This window comes from Chelon labrosus (assembly GCF_963514085.1).
Source record: "Chelon labrosus genome assembly, chromosome: 11".
Lineage (NCBI taxonomy): Eukaryota > Metazoa > Chordata > Actinopteri > Mugiliformes > Mugilidae > Chelon > Chelon labrosus.
Window position 1 is genome coordinate 29,198,133 of NC_140344.1, and position 18,367 is coordinate 29,216,499.

Genomic DNA, 18,367 nt, shown 5'->3' on the forward strand with positions numbered 1-18,367 from the left:
TTCCACGTTTCCTGTCAGGAGCTTCTCTCCAGATAACTACAGTCACAGGACTCATGTTAGCTGGATTCTTTAAATCATCACGAGAGCCGCTCGCTTTAGCTGAATTACCTCCATCCATCCACTCTCAGTAATCCTGCTCCATTAATCCCTCGTCTAGACTTATCCTGACCAGCACACACATACGACATAAACTGCTCAATTTACACTAAACACATTATTTTTGATATTCACATCCTAATGTAGAGGACATATTGTCTATTCAGGGTCCATCACCTCCAGAGATATCTCAATAAAATGGATGTTCATTGTCTCCAATGTTGTGACCATCTGACAGGACACTTTAAAAAACTAATAATGATGTGAAGACGGTAAAGATCCAAACAGGCCTGTTAGATGAACTCCCCTTCGTCTTCCAGATTTTTTATTTGAATTAAAACTAAATGTGATTTTACATTAATAATTACACAAAAGTCAGTTTTCCATCAAATGCTGATGTTTAGGTCTGCATGGTTAAGTCCAGATTTTTACTGCTACCGTTTCAAAGTCACAATGTGGACGTTTTAGCCCCGTATCATTACCATCTGGTTATTATTTTAAGAATTTTTCCTTATAGCTCTATAATTTACCTTTTTTTTTTTTTTTTTTTAACATAAGCTATATTTATTATTATTATTAATGGATAGATATAATGGTTTATATTGTCCATTAGCCAGTATTTAGAGAACTATTTTAAACAGTTATCCATTACCGACTCTTAGCTAACTACTTGCAACTTTTTCCAGATATTATTTACTTTTAACTTTATTTCAACTACTACCCACCTCAAGGTCTAATTAATACTTTCTTTTCGCCAACTATTAATCACTTTAAGCTTATTACTACTTTGTTTTTTGTCTTTCCAGCTTATTTGAGCAAATCTTTCCAAGTGTTCTTGTTGTGAATCACTCAGAAATAAAATAAAATCAAAATGTATCTAATTAAATGTATATTAATGTTTACTTTGTAGTTTTTAATTTAGTATTTTTATGACCCGTCTGAGTTTGCAGAAACTGTAATATTTAATAATAATTACACAATATATATATATACGGTGCATATGTCATGAATATTTAAAAGCTCACATATAAAAGTCAAATCATTTAAAAACAAAATAAATCATATGGTCCCTCCTTCAAGTGAAATGATGACATCTTCTACTAGTTCATTCATTGGCTGTACTGTTGAGCAATGCTACTAATTCAAACCATAACTGTTGGTCTTTTCATGATTAAAATGGAGCTTTCAGTTTGTCTTAGTAGAAGGAGAAGAAGTCTCTGGGGTTCGAACAGAAGACAAAACAAAAACAAGACATTTGATGATTTATTCCCTTTTACGTAAATGAAACGACACTCATAGATGACATCTTACAAAACTTCCTCATGCATCAGCTACAAAAGTACAAACTGAAACAACAGCTCCACTCCCCGTCTTTCACAACATGACTCCAGGTCGAGTCTTGAGAACGTGTCCGGGTTCGCCGGCTGTTATTTCCCCTTGCGGTGAGTTCCAGTGTATAACAACACAGACGTGTCATGAGGGGCTAACATGTGAGATCAAGTGCTGTTTAGTACACAGAGCAGACTGGAAAGCTACCGGAGTATTTACTATAAATGACAAGACACTGTGGACCGTGTCAAAAGAAAGAAGGAAGAACAATATTCACAGACGGCAGGAAGTCCTTTAATAATCAGCTGGTGTGTCATCATGTGGACGTACTCTCTCATCATTTCTACATCGGGGTCACTTGGTCTGAATGCATTTAGCAAAATGTCTGTGTTTCATTTCAGTCAGTTTTTAAAATGATTCATGTAAAAAATAATAATAATAAGCTGCATACAAATGGAGCTTTAAGTCTTTCCTTGTCTTGACTAACTCTCACATTAGAGTGAGCCATAAAGACGCAGTATAATGGTGAAATGCATCAGACTGAAATCAACTAAAATCCTCCTTAAACTTTACTGACGTCAACAAACCATTTACAATTAGCCACTGTTGAGCTATGAACACATGACGTTTCCGCTGCTTTCACTTTCACATTGCTAAAGAATTTGAGTTCAGATTACTTGAGCCACGATGGATGAAAAAGAAAAGGAACCAAACATCTAATAGAACCAGAGACGGTCAATAAATGATTAGTCAATTAATTCTTTGGTTAATTTATCACTAAATAAAAACCACAACTTCCAACATAAAGATAGCTAATGATACTATTTAAGTTTTTACAGTGTAATTAGGAATATCTCCTGTAGTCATTAATTAGCATACATAGATTTGATTTAACTGTAATGCTATTATTGGTCTGCTAGCGGTTTCTAACACCCACTTAGAGCGGAACGTTCATGGAAATCCACCTGGTTTAGTTTCACAGATCTATATGAGCAGAAACAAACTGATGGAGAGCAATGCCAACATGTTAGTCATTAGCATCCCCATTAGCATCGCCATTAGCATCTGCTCTGGAGTGGGCTTATTTTGCGTACAGTCCTGTCGTCAGCAGCGTGATAACCGGGGAGGAACTAAAATATTTTGATGACACAAGCAGCATTTTATATCTTAGGAACTTTAATTGCTATCCTAGCAGCAAAACAACCCGTAATGCAGCACTTCGTAAAAACTGTAAATACGACAATTATCTTTAAGCGTATATTCTTGTTTGATGAACCACATGTAGACGCGCCACAGTTGAACAAAGTGATGAGTTACAACACATCAGTTAAAATAAAACCGACTTCAAATTCCAACTTAGGTTTTGTTGGTTCATTTGAATGCTACGTCTTTTTAGCATCGTAACCAAACTTAATTCTTATCAGAATCATTATCTGAGTCTGGTAACATCTGGATTTAATTATGAGGAGTGATTCGAATGATACAGAGAAAAAAAAATAAGACATTAAGTTGTAAACTAATTCAACTCTGCTACTCTTCCATCCATCACCACTTTAAGCCCCGCCCCCATCATCTGATTGGCCCGTCAGATCTTTGCTGGAGCAGAATCAGTTTCCAACAGAGAGACTCCAGATAAACTTTACTCCACAATAAGTTTGCAGGTGGAGGAAGTTCCATGCTACTATTTAAAACCAGGTTTATTTGGTTTCTACAAACACAATCCTACGGAACGTTTTTTTTTTTAGTTTTTTTTTTTATCAGTACCTGTTTAAAACGTGTTTGATCATCTGACATTCTTCTGTCGAGCAAACAACCGTAAGACTTTAAAGACTTCTCTGTATTGGCCTTGGCCGTGGTCAGACCTCCCACGCTGCCCTGGCTGACAGGATGAGAGGGGAGTCTATGTCAACACTGCATTAGCTCCACTTGTGTGTCCGCTGAGCCGAGGACAGACAGCAGCAGCTGGAACTCACAACAGAACAAACGGGGGTCAACGGATGCCAAAACTGTACCGACTGTAAAGCCGGGTCAGAGGTCACGGAGGCAGCGACGCGTCCAAGTGGCTCCGCCTTGTTTCTAACTCCTATTCCCGAACAGGCCGGGCCCAGACTGCTGAGATAAAGCCCCAGGCAGGCTGTTAAAGCGCTTGTGCTCCAAAGTGCAAACGTGGAGTGTAGTGTGTGAGATAAAAATGTGTTTCACTCAGTGACGACATCTTATGCATAGATGGGATTACTTGGTGATTTAGTGTTTTAGGGATGTCCTGATCACGTTATCTTGCCCCCGATCCGATCTTTTAATATTCAGTAACGGACGATTTCTTCTGCAGCTGGATTCAGTCCAATAAATCTTTCAGTCAAAGTTAATGTAGTGTGGAGAGGGTAGCTGGTACCTTGTGTTCTCTACTCCAGAAATGTTCTGGTCATCCAACGCTGCCATAAACTCCCTAACCCTCTCTGGAAGATGTTTCTCCTTGACGCTGTCTCCAGGAAACTTTTCTCTTCTTTTAAACGTTCAGTGTTTGTTGTTGTTGTTTGGGTGCAGCCTTTGACTGAGTGGACTCCATGGATTCTGTTTAGATGATCGACTACTACCACCTCACCACACATCCACATTACACTAGTTACTGACTAACAGCTGACTCACTTTATTTGGGTTCTTCTTCTTTTTCTGGTTCTTCTTAATGTGGTTCTTCTTCCTCCTCTGTTTCTCTGTCTTCTGGTTCTTCTAGTTCTTCCTTTTCTTTTTCTCCTGGTTCTTCTTCTTCTTCTTCTACATTGGATTTTTGGAAGACACTACAGGGACATGGTTTTGGTTTATGGGACACCTAAAAGATGAGGCTTGGCTGAAGATCTGGATCGGCCCAGATACCGATCAGGACATCCCTATAATCTCGAGGTCCACTACTCTCCTCATCTGCTGCATCAGATTTTCTACACTGTCCATGATTCATTTGTGGCTCAGCAGCGTTTTCCTGCTGCTGGACTATCATGACACTGAAGATCTGTGTGTGATTTGAGTAAAATGTGAAAGACATTCAGTGAAATCTTTGGCTGTGAATCTAAACCTGCTCCTACGTCGTCCAGTGACAGGTCTGCTTCGTCCGAACTGTCGAGTCTAATGGTTAAGGTTTGATTTAGGCACAAAAAAGTGTTAGGAAAAGCTAAGGTTAAAAATACTTCTTCAACATCACGATTAAAACAGTACTTGGTTAATGTTGGGGGGAAACAATCTCTCCTCCAGTAATACTTTGTTGACCTCCTCTAAACAAAGGAATTAGCTGTCAGGAGCGGCCATTTTTCTAACTGCACTAGGGATGCCTGCTGATCTGATCACCAGACATGTTTACATGTGTGCGGCTGACTTTCCAGAAACTCAGCAGTTAAGAGTAATGGGGGATTACCCCTTAAACCATCATGGGGACACTTGCAAGTCATTTAAATGGAATCGTATTCATTGGAACCAAAGTCCACAGACGAGCAGCTAAGTCGACTGGAAGGCAAAACTCTGAGGACATAAGGAAAGACGGCGTATGTCTGAACATTTGTCTTGATGATGGATGAACTGGAAGTACAGCTAATGAATCTGCAGCTTTGATAAATATCGTTGTCCAGAAGGAGAAAATGATTTGGAAGAACAAAAAGATTTTGCTAGGATCTCTGCAGGACCGACACATGCTAAAGGGGGAGCTGTGGAGTAGTGGTTAGAGGCTGCAGCCCACTGCTCCAACTGTACACACTACTGTGTGAACAAATAGACGGGTCAAACAGCAGGAACTACAATTTCCCCACTGCGGGGCAATTAAGGGTTAAATTATCTTATCTTCAAGCTAGCATCACCCGCTGAATGAACACAGATCAGGTCCTCCATGGAGATCCCTAGAACAGTTAGCGACATGTCCGCTCTCGACGGCCACTTTCAGCTTTTCAGAAAACAAACTGAATTTTCTTTAGCGGAATCCTAATTTCCTGGAATTCCTACAACGGATGTGCAGAGTTCAAAGTTAGCATTGAGCAACAGAGACAGAACAGGGAAATAAATGTTCTGTAACACATCCTAAAACCCAAACTGCACCGTTGCAGTCAGACTTCCTCCTGTGATAATGTGGCAATCAAAGTGTTGAATCCCTCGCCAAGCAACAGGGAACCAGTAAACATCACAAATGAGGAATGTCTGATAAAACTAAAAGTAGAGCTGAATAAACTGCACTTTGAAAAGAAATTCTACCACCCTATTATTTTAAAAAGTAAGGGCCTCGAGTACTAACCCCTGAACAGAGAGCCCTGTCCTCAACATCAAGCAACTACAACACTTATTGTCTATTCCCAAAAAACCCCAGGCCCCAGCATGTAGAGATTACCAGTGTGCAAAAGTTGGAGTATGAAGCCGACCGATGTCCCGGACTCAGACTCTGATTCGGAACATGCCTTGGCTCAGCTGAAGGCGGAACAGTCGGCAGTTGGCTATGCGAAGTGAGGCGCAGCTCGTTTTGGAGAGGTCGCTGGGTAACATGGGCTTGGTGCGATGCCAGGTCCCAGTGCTGCGGCGGAACTCCCTGATGTAGTCGAAGCTCGTACCTGCAGAAAAAAGAAACGCCAACCTTAGAACACGTTACATTATGTAACGCCCACATCGGGGGTTCGTTTTTATTATTAAGCTTGGTTTTCCTTAGACTGACCCGTGTCCAGGTCCCCCACGATGTAGATGCTGGCCCCAATGGGCACGGCGCCGTAGACGAAGGACGAGCTGGTCTGGATACACAAGTTCTGGTCATCAAGGAGCATCCACCTGAAACAGGAAACAAGGAATCTTTGCCATCAACAACACTACCTCAACACAACACTACTTATGTCAGAGATGTCCCAAACTAATTATTTTTGGCCCAGTCAGATCCCAGTCATTTAACACTTAGTCCTGATCTCCACTCCAGAAATGTTCTGGTCATCCAACGCTGCCATAAACTCCCTAACCCTCTCTGGAAGATGTTTCTCCTTGACGCTGTCTCCAGGAAACTTTTCTCTTCTTTTAAACGTTCAGTGTTTGTTGTTGTTGTTGTTTGGGTGCACAACATTTCTGCTGGACTAAGCAGCAGAAATGTTTATTCACATGATTCTGGTTCCTCTTCTTCTTCTACTTCTTTTTCGGCATTTTTGGTAGCTTTGGAGATAGACAATCGCCATCAAAACAGAAGAGGAAGTTTTGATGACGTGGTTTTGGTTCATGGCAGAACCGATTGGGACATCCATGACTAATGGTCTAATTAAGGCCCGTCCAAACAGGAAAAGACTCCTGAAGAATCTGGTCACTGACCTCCTCATCTCGTCGTGGTAGAACTCTGACTTGCAGGTCATCATGGTTCTTTGTTCAGGGTTGTCGTTCTCTTGGCTTCTGACTCCACCGAAGACGTAGAGCTCCTGGCCGACGCCGCACGCCACCGAACCGAACCTATGGAGACAGACACGAGTGAACAACATGGATAAAATCCTCTGTCTTGATTGGTTGATTTTACATTTCCATATCAATGAATAACAGGAATAGACATATAGATATTTCTTTTTGTAAAGGTAGAAGAACACTGTCACCACTGAAGCCAAAAGTATTTCAAAAATGGACGCCGCCATCTTGTTTCTGGTGACATCATAAACGGTTATTAACTGGTTCAAAGAGATGAGGGACCGTTGCAGTTTTTTAATGATGAGTTTTGAAGGCTAACGTAACGTAACGTAAAGTCAATGCTAATATATCATGTAGCTAGCAAGATAAGAGAGCATAAGTAGCTAATATTTGCTTGGCTGCTTGGTGATTTCATCTTGTGCTCAAACCACAGACAGTAAAAAAAAGTGGACGCCACGACAGCTCCCCCTGGTGACTGGCTGCAGTCCAAAGATGGGTTCAGAAAAAACAAACAAAAAAAGTATAGCGTATAATCCAACATTTCTTTGTAACAGGTTGAGGTAGAGCAGAGCGGAGTATTAACCAATCACCAGTGAGTCTAGAGTTCTAGCGTGAGTTTGACCAGCGGGAGGAAGTGGAAACGCGTCATCCATTTTTCTACAGTCTATGGCTCAACCTTTTTGTGGAGTACCCCAGGGCTCAATTTTGGCTCCCCTCCTGTTCATGACTTACATGTATCCCATACCACTAAATAAATGCAAAACAGAAGTGATTACAATTGTTTTTTTTTTGTGGTTGTATTGTTTGGTTTATTGTTAATGGTTGATATATGTTATAACTATAAATAAATTATCTAGTCTGGAAGCCAGCCTGAACTTCTCCAGCTACAAACTGTTTTGTGGAGGAACGTTGGTCTGGAGTCTCTCCGTTGGGAACAGATTCTGCTGCAGGAAAAAAAAAAATCATCTGGGCTTTGTGTGGTGATGGACATAAATATATGAAAGAGTTTACAACAAAATGGCTGCCACTGGAGAATTCTGCAGTCAAATCTGTTGTAAAATATACTGACCGGAAATAACTTTAAAAGACGAACAGTTAATGTTTTTTTCTTTGTAAAGATGCACTTATATAATAAAAACCACACATTTGCATAAAGAAAGCGTATCTATTCACTCCCATGTTGATACGACAATTAAAAAAAATAACCCTTAAAGTTAAATGTTTGAAGTATTGCAGCACTGGACCTCACATTAAAAACCAACCCACAAACGAAAGAGAACCGACGAGGACAGCACATTTGGTGTGAATTGTTTCACATTTTCAGAAATGCCGAGAAAGGTGCTAACCACAGATGAAGGGACAAACCGAAACGCTCAGTAGTTCTTGTGCTCTGACTCAACAACACTTCCTGAGCAGAGTTTTGAGACGCGACCGCGGTGTGGTGTGGTGTGAAGGAAGTCAAACTGAAAGTAAAACTGACAGATCTTAGATATGTTTCCATTGCACAAGTGTTAGAGGACAAAGTCAAACGTACAGAAAGTGCGACAAATGTCACATGTACGTCATCAGATCAGTCCTTAGATCCTCTTTTATTTGGTCAGAGTTTGTGGTTACCTTCTTTCTTTCAGAGGACAGAGTCCTGTCCACTGCTGGGTTTTAGTGTCAAAGCATTCAACGGAGTCAAACAGCTTCCCATAGGATCCCCCTCCGATGGCATAGATCTTTTTATTCATGGAGGCGTAGCAGCCGACCTGAAGAAGAAAAAGACGGACATGGCTGTGATTCAGCGCCATTTTTTTGCCCAATAACTGTTTGAAGGTTAAAGCCTGTTCATGCTTGGTTTCAGGGTTTAGATTAGGTCATGGTTAGAGCCTAAGGACCTCATTACATGAATGGAAGTTTCCTTTCAAATACAGAAATAACAAATGTGAGTTTGTGTGCCTGTGTGTGTTGTTACTTTGCGGATCATGGTCATGCTGGTCTGCATTTTCCAGGTATTGAAGTGCGGGTCAAAAACTTCCACAGTGATCAGCTCCGTCTCCTCGTTCTCTCCTCCAAGGACGTAGATCAGACCGTCCAGCTCCACCACACCGAAGTTCTGACGAGCCTGAAAACAGCGACCACCACAACGTCACGCCTTCCCAAAATATTACCAAAACTAAGACGTTTTGTTTATTGGACATTTGCTGCGTCTAGTAACATTTAATAACCCGTCAGATCATAAGAGGACAGGTTGTTTTGTGCAATCTGATCTCAATTTGTGTGTCTGTAAATAAGCAGCATCATCATGTGGTCAGTAGAATATTGTACCAGCTGCTGTCTCTAATGGATCTCTACCTACCGCAGATGACTGAAATTAATTCTCAAAGAAAAACTAATTTCCAAATGATTGTCTACATGACAATCATAATATAGTCCAAAAATAATGTGTAACAGATGAGACCAAAGTAGAATAGTTTGGTTTAAATGAGATGAAACAACACTGCATCATTCCAGCATCAGAACCTCATCCCTCCATCAAACATGGGGGTGCTAATGTCCTGGTTTGGGCCTGTTCTGCTGCATCTGGACCAGGACGGCTTGTCATCATTGATGGACCAATGAATTCTGAATTCTACCAGTGAACTCTAAAAGAAAATGTCAGGACATCTGTCCATGAGCTGAATGTGAAGAGAAACTGGGTCATGCAGCAAGACAACGAGAACCAAGAACACAAGTGGTTCTACAAGAGAACGGTTAAAGAAGAACAAGATGAATGTTTAGGAACGGCCAAGTCAAAGTCCTGACCTTAATCCAATAGAAATGTTGTGGAAGGACCTGAAGCAAGCAGTTGATGTGAGGAAAGAGCAGAAGATATACTAATTTTAAATAAATAAATATAAAGTGTGTTATGATTGTTTTTTAACTATATTTATTTATCTATTCACATTTTAATGGCATTTTTTTCTTATGATCTTATGATTCTGCAGAGGCCTGCTGTGGATTTAGTTATTCATGTATTTTCTTTTCTTTCACGTTTCGTATTTAGTCATTTAAAGGGGACAGTGGCAGCTCAGCAATTATTTTTTACTGATAAATTATTACACTTATGTTAATATTCAAACAAATATGTACATTATATTTCTTAATGCCACGCTGTGTCCACTTTATACTTTATACTTAATATTCTGTATTTATTTATGCATTTATGGCTATTAATCACTTTCTTTCTTTTTGAAGTGTTTCATGTAGAGTTTACATTCTGTACATTTAATCTGATATAGTTGTGAGTCTGATAATATTAATAAATATTATTCAACATATAACGTGAAAAACAAGCAGTGACTTTTATCTGACGGTTTTATTGCAGCACTGCTGACACCTAGTGGTCAAACGTTAGAGCACACGGACGGGTTCAATAACAAGACTAAAATCATTTCCATATACTAAAATACCAGAAGAGAAAAACAAGAAGAAAAGATATCAAATAAAACAGAATAATGATGATGATGTAAGGGTAACTGCTGCTTCGTACCTGCAGCATCGGGGTGATGGGGCTCCAGCTGTTGGAGTCGGGGTCGTATTTCTCTCCAGCGTCCAGCACCGTGTTGAGTTCATCTGTTCCCCCCATGACGAACAGGAAACCCTCTGGACACAGACACAGTCGTGTTAATGACCTCCCTGCTGCTCTGCTCCAGCCACTGAATGAATGTTTCGGTACTGACCGGCGGCGACCACGCCGTGACCGACCCGGGCGACGCTCATTGGCTGCAGCTCGATCCAGGACTGACGGTTGGTGTCGTACAGAGGACACATGCAGCGCGTCACCGCCGTCGGCTTCCTGCTTCTGTTACAGGAAGAAGAAATGAGAGGAAGGAGCATGGAAGATATTTTAAAAGCCCCCCAAAAAATGTGTGTGGAGAAAGTGGGAATGTTTGTACGTCGTGAACTCCAAAGAGACAAGAAATAGTAAAAATAAAGATGTTGGACGGTGACTTACTTGCGATCCTCTCCACCGGCGATGACGATACACTCAGAGTAGCCTCGGGGTTTGAAGGCGGCGAGCATGGCCTCCCCCTGCAGCTGACCTGCCGCCAGCACCGTCTGACAGTACTCTCTGATCACCTCCCTCATCAGCGGCTCCCCCAAGGCCTGATGGGATACCACAGGAACACACGGCTGTTAACTGGTCGGCAAATTTTATTTGGGAAGGTTGTTATCATTAGTTCAACACTTTGTACCATCAGATGGGTGGCTAGGAAGCTAGGAAGAGCTACTGTTAGCTGTGAGGCTAGGAAGAGCTACTGTTAGCTGTGAGGCTAGGAAGCTAGGAAGAGTTACTATTAGCTGGGAGGCTAGGAAGAGCTACTGTTAGCTGGGAGGCTAGGAAGAGCTACTGTTAGCTAGGAGGCTAGGAAGCTAGGAAGAGCTGCTATCAGCTGGGAGGCTAGGAAGAGCTACTGTTAGCTGTGAGGCTAGGAAGAGCTACTGTTAGCTGTGAGGCTAGCAAGCTAGGAAGAGCTACTGTTAGCTGTGAGGCTAGGAAGAGCTACTGTTAGCTGTGAGGCTAGCAAGCTAGGAAGAGTTACTATTAGCTGGGAGGCTAGGAAGAGCTATTGTTAGCTGTGAGGCTAGCAAGCTAGGAAGAGCTACTATCAGCTGGGAGGCTAGGGAGAGCTACTGTTAGCTGTGAGGCTAGGAAGAGTTACTATTAGCTGGGAGGCTAGGAAGCTAGGGAGAGCTAGTATTGGCTGGTTAGGATGATAGGAAGAACTACAACCTGTCATTTAATATCAAACTAATTCAGAGCTACTATTTGTTATATATTTAACAGTACATAACAAAATGAGTTGCAGCTCCGACTACCTGCTCTCTCAGGTAACTCAGGTCCAAGCCCTGCAGCCACACCGCAGACATCACTTCCTTCATGTGTACCTGTAAAACAGAATAATGAAATGAAAATTCCAGTCTCCTCGGGACAAATCTGGTGTTTGTCGTTTCATCCACCTCAACCTCTTGAGCTATGAAGAGCTAGTATTAGTTTGGGGGGTAGGAAGCTAGGAGGAGCAACTATTAGCTGGGAGACTAGGAAGCGTTACCCACCCGGCGTTCGTCCGGGTCGTGTGCAAACCATCGGACCACGGCCTCCAGCACATGCTTCTCGTTGCCCACATTCAGCTTCTCCATGGCCAGGACCTCGCAGAGCCGGGACGGCGGCAGCTCCCTGAACTCCTCGGTGAGCGCCACGTCGCGGAAGTGCGTCTGCAAGAACTCGGTGGCGGCGTAGTGGACGTGGTAGAGGCAGTAGTGCAGGGAGAAGAGCCGGATGCCGATGCAGTTCTCCGCCGTGATGCAGCTCTCGAGGAACTGGCAGCACAGGGACTTGAGGTCGGTCATGAGGAGGAGGTCCGACGCCTGCACCATTTCCTGGATGGTCTCTTCACTCAGACTGATCTAGAAACAGACAATGAATATGAGATAAGCCATGCACGGAGTCATTTGAAACTAGATAAGCTACTCCTTCCATTGATACAAAGCAACACACAGATGGAGCTAATCAGCTAGCCTTAGCCGAACTTTGAAATTCACAGTCAACATGTCATCTCTGTATTTCATCAAATCCAATCAAATCGTTTGAATTACCTTTCGTTGACTCTATCCACATGATTATCCATCAACTATGCACCACATGGGGACTTGCCTGACAGAATCCGATCCCTGTGCCTCAGTTTCATAAATGGAGCTAACTTTATCATTTGTATTGCCACCATTAGCAGACTACATGGAGGCAATACATGCAAAATAATTCACATGGCTCTGATTCTGTCAGGAAAGTCACCGTGTGGTGAACAATTGATAGAGAATTGAGTGGACAGGTTCAAAATTACCTCAAAAGATAATCAAAATACACTCTGACTGTGAAAATCTGAGCATGCGTGTTTTCTCTGTTAGCTGAAGCTAGCTGGTTAGCTCCAGCTACGTGTTACTGCTTTCTGTAAATGGAAAGAGTAGCTTCTCTAATTTCTAATGACATCCAGCATGGCAGAGTGGAGCAGAGAGGATTGTGGGTAATGTTGCGTAACATTTTGACTATATCTAATATTTAACTAAAATATTCAAATAAGTAACAAACTCACTTCACCGCTGAAGATGTAGTCCAGGATCTGCTTCATGATTGCCATGGAGACGCCCTGCAGCTCGATCCTGTAGGTGGAACCATCTTCTTTGGGAGGGTTGTAGTTCAGCTTGGTCCTAACAGGAAGTGAGAGACAGAGGTTTAAGGAAAAAAAATAAAAATGGTGAAAGTGAACACGCCCTTGTTGAAGTAAGAAATGCACGCTCATCATATCGGGGCCGGTTTGACTACACCCAAATCTCACGGCCTCTGACCTGATGTAAGGGCTTGCAGCAGCCAGGATGTTTTTCTGGACAGGAAGCTCCTCTCCATCGACCACCAGCAGGGCATCGTGGAAACTCTGCTCCTGCCAGAAGGTGCGGAGGACCCGGAGGAGTTTCTGGGAATGCTGTGGGTCTGAAACCTTGGAACCGGGCTCCGTGCATGGAGGGTCGGGCATGTCGAGGCTTGGGACACCTCGGAAAACCTGCTGCTCACTCCTGTCAGACGTCAAGCAGAACCCCTTTGAAAATATCTCCTTATTCATTTCGCTCAGCTCAGTTTTAATCACACGGTAAAAAATACGCCATTTAACAAATAAACACAAGGCACACTTCAATTCGGATTTAACAAAAGACAAAACAAAACACTTATTTGGAGAAAAACACCTTTAATAGGTTCGCAGCCTGCTTCTCTTGTTAGCTTGTCCTCTATTATAGCACAACAAATATTAGCCGGCTGTATTGACAACATTTAAACGTATTTACACAATAAAACAAAACTGCCGAATAGTGTGGAAACACTACATTTTATAAGAGGAATTGTTAATTTTAAGAATTTGGCTTGTAAAACTGCACAGAGTCAAAACTTCTTAAACTGTCAGATTTCTAAATGGGGTTTGGTGAGGAGAAGCTAGGCAAGCAGCACAGCAGCCTAAATGTCGATAAACAACAGTTCCTGTTTACAGTAGGTCAGAGCTGTTGTGTGATGTTTGTTTCCTTTTAGTAATTTGTATTTTTTTAAGCGACTTACCTTAAACAAATGCGCCCTTTTCAGTGCACAGGGTGTACCTGACTACTCTTAACACAACACGAATGACTCGGGGCGAGAATGTTGTAAGTGGACGTCAAGGTATGTACTCTATTGCATTCACGGCCAAAGGAAATGTCGTAAATCCCGAACTCTTGTTTAAATAAATACGTACATGGCGAAATACCAATAACAAAATTGAAAATAAAACATATTTTCTTCAAACAATTTTATTGAGCACTCATGAAACACATCACGTTGGTTGTATTAAACAGCTAATAACACGTTATTATGAATCAGTGCAATTTGTACAGTAATTTACTAAGACACCGAATGCAGCATTACCTAGCCCGAACAGCATCCCAACAGTTTATCTCTGCACCCTATGCATCAAAAAGAATCGTAAATAAATCACTTTTGTAACACGTGTCTTAAATTTATCGTAAAAAGTTTTATGTTATTTTCTTTTAAAATCAAGAAAAGTAAAAATGATTCAAGTTTTCTAAATCTATATATCTTAGTTAATGTAAAAACGGAGAATCAAAACGAAATGGAACGCAGCCGACGTGAACTCGAACTCTGTCCGTTGAGGAGTGTTTCCGGTGTCAACTACCAAGATTAGCATACGTTTAATCATATTAATTACATTAAAGACATGCGTTAAATGGTTAATACATTATTACGGTATGTAAAGAAGTATAAAGTCGAACATAATCGCTATTAATTTGAAGGAATCAAATTTTACGCGGTTATTTGGTGGTAACTTTACAGCGGCTAACAAGCTAAGCTAGCTAGCAAGTCTAAGCAATTTATTTAGTCTAATTAGATTCCACTAGTTCGTATTAATATGAACTGATGGCGTGTTTTGGGTTTGTATCTAACGCAGCGATGTTGGGAGAGCGGAACCATTGAACGGAACTATTTCCCAGACGGAAGCTAAACAGAGACGCACTGTTTGAAAACACAAAGATGCGCCGCAACGCTCGGAGCAAACTGTCTCCGTGGATAGAGAGACTGATCCTGAGCTACGACCACCGGTGGCAGAGGGACGGGGATGAGGCCGGCGGCCTCCGCAGCAGAGCCGCTCTGAAGGCTCATGTCATCGGGGTGGGTCAGCTGACTCCGTCCCAGATCCAGGGCCCCGACGGAGACCCCACGGGGCTGCTCTTCCTGTCCGATGGGGTGCTCCAGATCCCCGCCGTCCTCACGGCGTCCGCTTGGGAGCATCTCCAGGAGCAGGAGGACCGCGAGACCTTCACCAGCCTGGTCCACGCCACCGTGTACGTCCGCGACTACCGGATGCAGTTTCACATGGCCCCCGAGATGACCAAGTCCAGGTTCTTCTTGTCGATCGGACAGCTGGACACGATCTCGGTCAGTCTCCTTAAAGAAGGCACCTACTGCTGCACGACCCTGCCCTCGGTCAGGGGCAAGATCATGGATACGTGGAGGGCCCTGCTGGTTCTGGATGACTCCCAGAAGAGCCAGGAGGGGCTGGACCTGTCTGAGCTGCTGGGGGAGTGGCACCATGAGTGTCTGCAGGAGGTGCTGGAGGACATCAGGGAAAGGCTGATGACTCCACAGCCCTCCACCTCGGCTCACAGCTCCCTACCGGCGACCAGCTGGGATGTGGACAGGGTCAGATACAAGGGAGAGACATGTTTCAGTGTCCCGGTGAAGTGTCTCCTCATCCCAGAGGAGGATCCTCAGCAGCTGGAGGCAAATTCTGGAAGCATATCAGCGACCACTGGGCCTCCTCCTCCTCCTCCTGATGCTGAGAGGCAAACAGCTTCTCCTGCAGAAGACGCCATCGCTGCTGATAGCGTCCGTGCTGAAAGTCAGAACTCACCTCTCCCCGTGGAGGACAGCGAGCTACACCATCACCTCCTCGCAGATCTGATGGAGAGGCCTCTGTCCAACCCCTGGGACATATTCACTCCTCCGTGCATCTCCTCCTCCTCCTCCTCCTCCTCCTCCTCCTCCTCCTCCTCATATGCTTCCCCAGAAACGACGCCACCGCCCGTCGAGTCCAGACCTGAACCGCTGGCCTCCTTCTTCACCAGCACGCAGCTTCCTGTCGACGACTCCAAGGAGTCCAGCTTCCTCCCGCCGTACCAGAAGCCACCGAGCAGCCTCGACCGCTCCGTGTCGACCGCCACCAGTCCTCCAGACCAACACTGCAGCGCTACGACACAACAAAACCTCCCCCAGGAACAAAGAGACACAAAGAGGAAGAGAAGTGATGAGGAGGAGGAGGAAATCAGCAGGAACCCTCCGTCGTGGATCATGGACTCAGGAACCTCTGGGTCTGATGTGGGCAGCAGCCCCGATCAGCCTCCAGTCCAGAGACAGACTCTGAGCGCTCACGGCAACGGCGTCCCGTTCTCTTACACCTACCGAGCGTCTGGACGGAACCTGGAGGACTTCAGTCGGTTCAGAGTCACAGAGTCGCTGCTGCGGTGGGCCGTCAAATACCTGGTCACTCCAGAGCCGGCGGAGAACCCCCCCGACGACGTCTGACTGGACACGGGTCGACTCAGAGACTGTAAACCTGGTCCCTAATTTTTAAAACGATGTAAAGACATGAAGTTTTTCTTTATCACATGGAACAGAAGAGTGAAACAAACTGTACAGAAATTAAAAAACACTCTGCAGCTCTGGATTGTTTAGGTCCAGAAAGTTATTATTTAAAAATAAAGTTAATATGAATCATTTAATATTGTTCAGTGTTAATAAACAAACATGACACAGTTTCTGAGTGCTCTGCTCCATGAACATCATCAGCATTAATCTGATCCTGGTCATCTGCCCCCTGGTGGATTTATCCAGGCTCTGCAGTCACAAGCTTTTGGCAGCTGTTTCCAAAATGGCCGCCTCCATAGACTCTCTAGTTGTTTTTTCAGTGAAATCTTTGCTAATGATGAAACGGTTACATTCAAAATATCATTAATGTTTTTACTGATAGTTCAGTTGGAATATTTACTTGGATCAATTCTAATCTACATTAATTTATTCTATATTAGTGGAGTTTTTAGATGTTTCTGTTCAACCTCATGTTGCAGAGGTTCTCTTGGTAATTAAATGACTATCATGACTATCAACAACCACAGAAACAGTGGTTGCTTCTAAAAATAAACATAAAGGTCATAAAAAGGATCCCGTTTGGGAAAAAATACAAATTAAATGATTGAAATGTTCCAAATATAATGAACTGTATTTTCTTGTTCTAAAATAAATACATTTATGGTCAATAAACTGCCATGAATGATACATACTAATCATGTTTTTATTTATTTATTTATTTATTTTTTGTATGTTAATCAGTCCTAAAAGCTGCTGACTGTTATTTCACACATCAGGCTTCTCTGGGTCACAGCAGAGAGTTTTAACTTGTGCTAAAACGTTAAATCATCTATTATTTTGTGTTACTTTATGACCTTTTTATTTCAGAAGGAGAAATAGTTCTGGAAATGACAACTAGAATTTTTATGTGACCGTAAATTAATAATTTTTTCTATTATAATCTGAGGTTTAAAGATTAACGGCGTATTTTCCACCTTTATATGAACATTTAATAAATGACAGATTTTTAAGGAAGCATTTTTCGTTTTTCCTCCAGCAGGTGTCACTGAAGCACAACATCTTTAAACCTGAATATAAAGAACAGAGTTTAAGAGCCAATGAAACATGGATGCCTCAACGGAGTCATCATTAAAACTGATATAATTGGCATTTCTGTCCTTCATTTTTTTTTCTGTTTTAAGTCGAGCATAAATTGGTGTAGTGTAGATTTGTTGAGTTCTATTTGTGCGGCACCAGTTTTTCTTGATTTGTAAAAATTTTAGGGCAAACTTTATTGAACTTAAAAGAAAAGGGAAGAAGGGAAACATCCCCCAAATGAAGTATTTAAGAAGAAAACTAGTCTGTTACATGCAGACTGTCAAATGTAGGAAATGTTGTGTTTTGGGAAAAGGCCCAGAGGCCCCAAGTGTCAGGGGTCCCGGTCCAAAATCTGTTGGAAACGTCTATTAAGATTTCCTGAAAGGTTGAAAAGACTAAAAAAAGACTCAAAATCACGATTAAGAGCTGCAAGGAGACAAAAAGAAAGTGATGAAAACATACAAGAAGAAGAAGATACATAAAATGACTCCAAACCGACTAAATATAGAAAATGAGATCCATCGTGATGTGAACCGACTATAAAAAAAAACGAACATGAATAGATGCCAAACTGCTACAGACAGCTACAAAATACACAAAAGCACCGACACCAGCCACAAAACAACCCTAAAGACATTCAGAATGACCACGATGACAAGCACAAAGACTGCAAAAAGATGTGAAAAGACCAGAAAGAGACACAAAATGACTTCTGTGGCAGGCACGACAATCCTGAGGTGCAAAACAACCGCAGGGTCAAAAAAA

General features: G+C 42.5%; 2 protein-coding genes across 3 annotated transcripts; one reads left to right on the forward strand and one right to left on the reverse strand.

Moving 5' to 3' along the window:
* Positions 1 to 1,346: 1,346 nt before the first annotated feature.
* On the reverse strand, positions 1,347 to 14,450 carry gan (gigaxonin). Its single transcript, XM_084555775.1, has 13 exons — positions 13,946 to 14,450; positions 13,189 to 13,413; positions 12,936 to 13,050; positions 11,902 to 12,252; positions 11,665 to 11,733; positions 10,799 to 10,950; positions 10,524 to 10,645; positions 10,334 to 10,446; positions 8,777 to 8,926; positions 8,434 to 8,570; positions 6,736 to 6,870; positions 6,104 to 6,213; positions 1,347 to 6,002 (listed from the first exon to the last, which is right to left on the reverse strand). Exons 2-13 carry the CDS (start codon positions 13,371 to 13,373, stop codon positions 5,830 to 5,832), a joined length of 1,812 nt encoding a protein of 603 aa, XP_084411901.1. The 5' UTR covers positions 13,374 to 13,413; positions 13,946 to 14,450; the 3' UTR covers positions 1,347 to 5,829.
* Positions 13,428 to 17,197, forward strand: acd (ACD shelterin complex subunit and telomerase recruitment factor). 2 transcript variants are annotated; one of them, XM_084555777.1, is made up of 2 exons: positions 13,428 to 13,487; positions 14,829 to 17,197. In XM_084555777.1, the coding sequence occupies exon 2, from the start codon at positions 14,912 to 14,914 to the stop codon at positions 16,460 to 16,462; it is 1,551 nt and encodes a 516-aa protein (XP_084411903.1). In that variant the 5' UTR covers positions 13,428 to 13,487; positions 14,829 to 14,911; the 3' UTR covers positions 16,463 to 17,197. The 2 variants fall into 2 exon arrangements, with proteins under 2 accessions (XP_084411903.1, XP_084411902.1); XM_084555776.1 differs by lacking the exon at positions 13,428 to 13,487 and adding an exon at positions 14,475 to 14,626.
* The last annotated feature ends 1,170 nt before the right edge of the window (positions 17,198 to 18,367 follow it).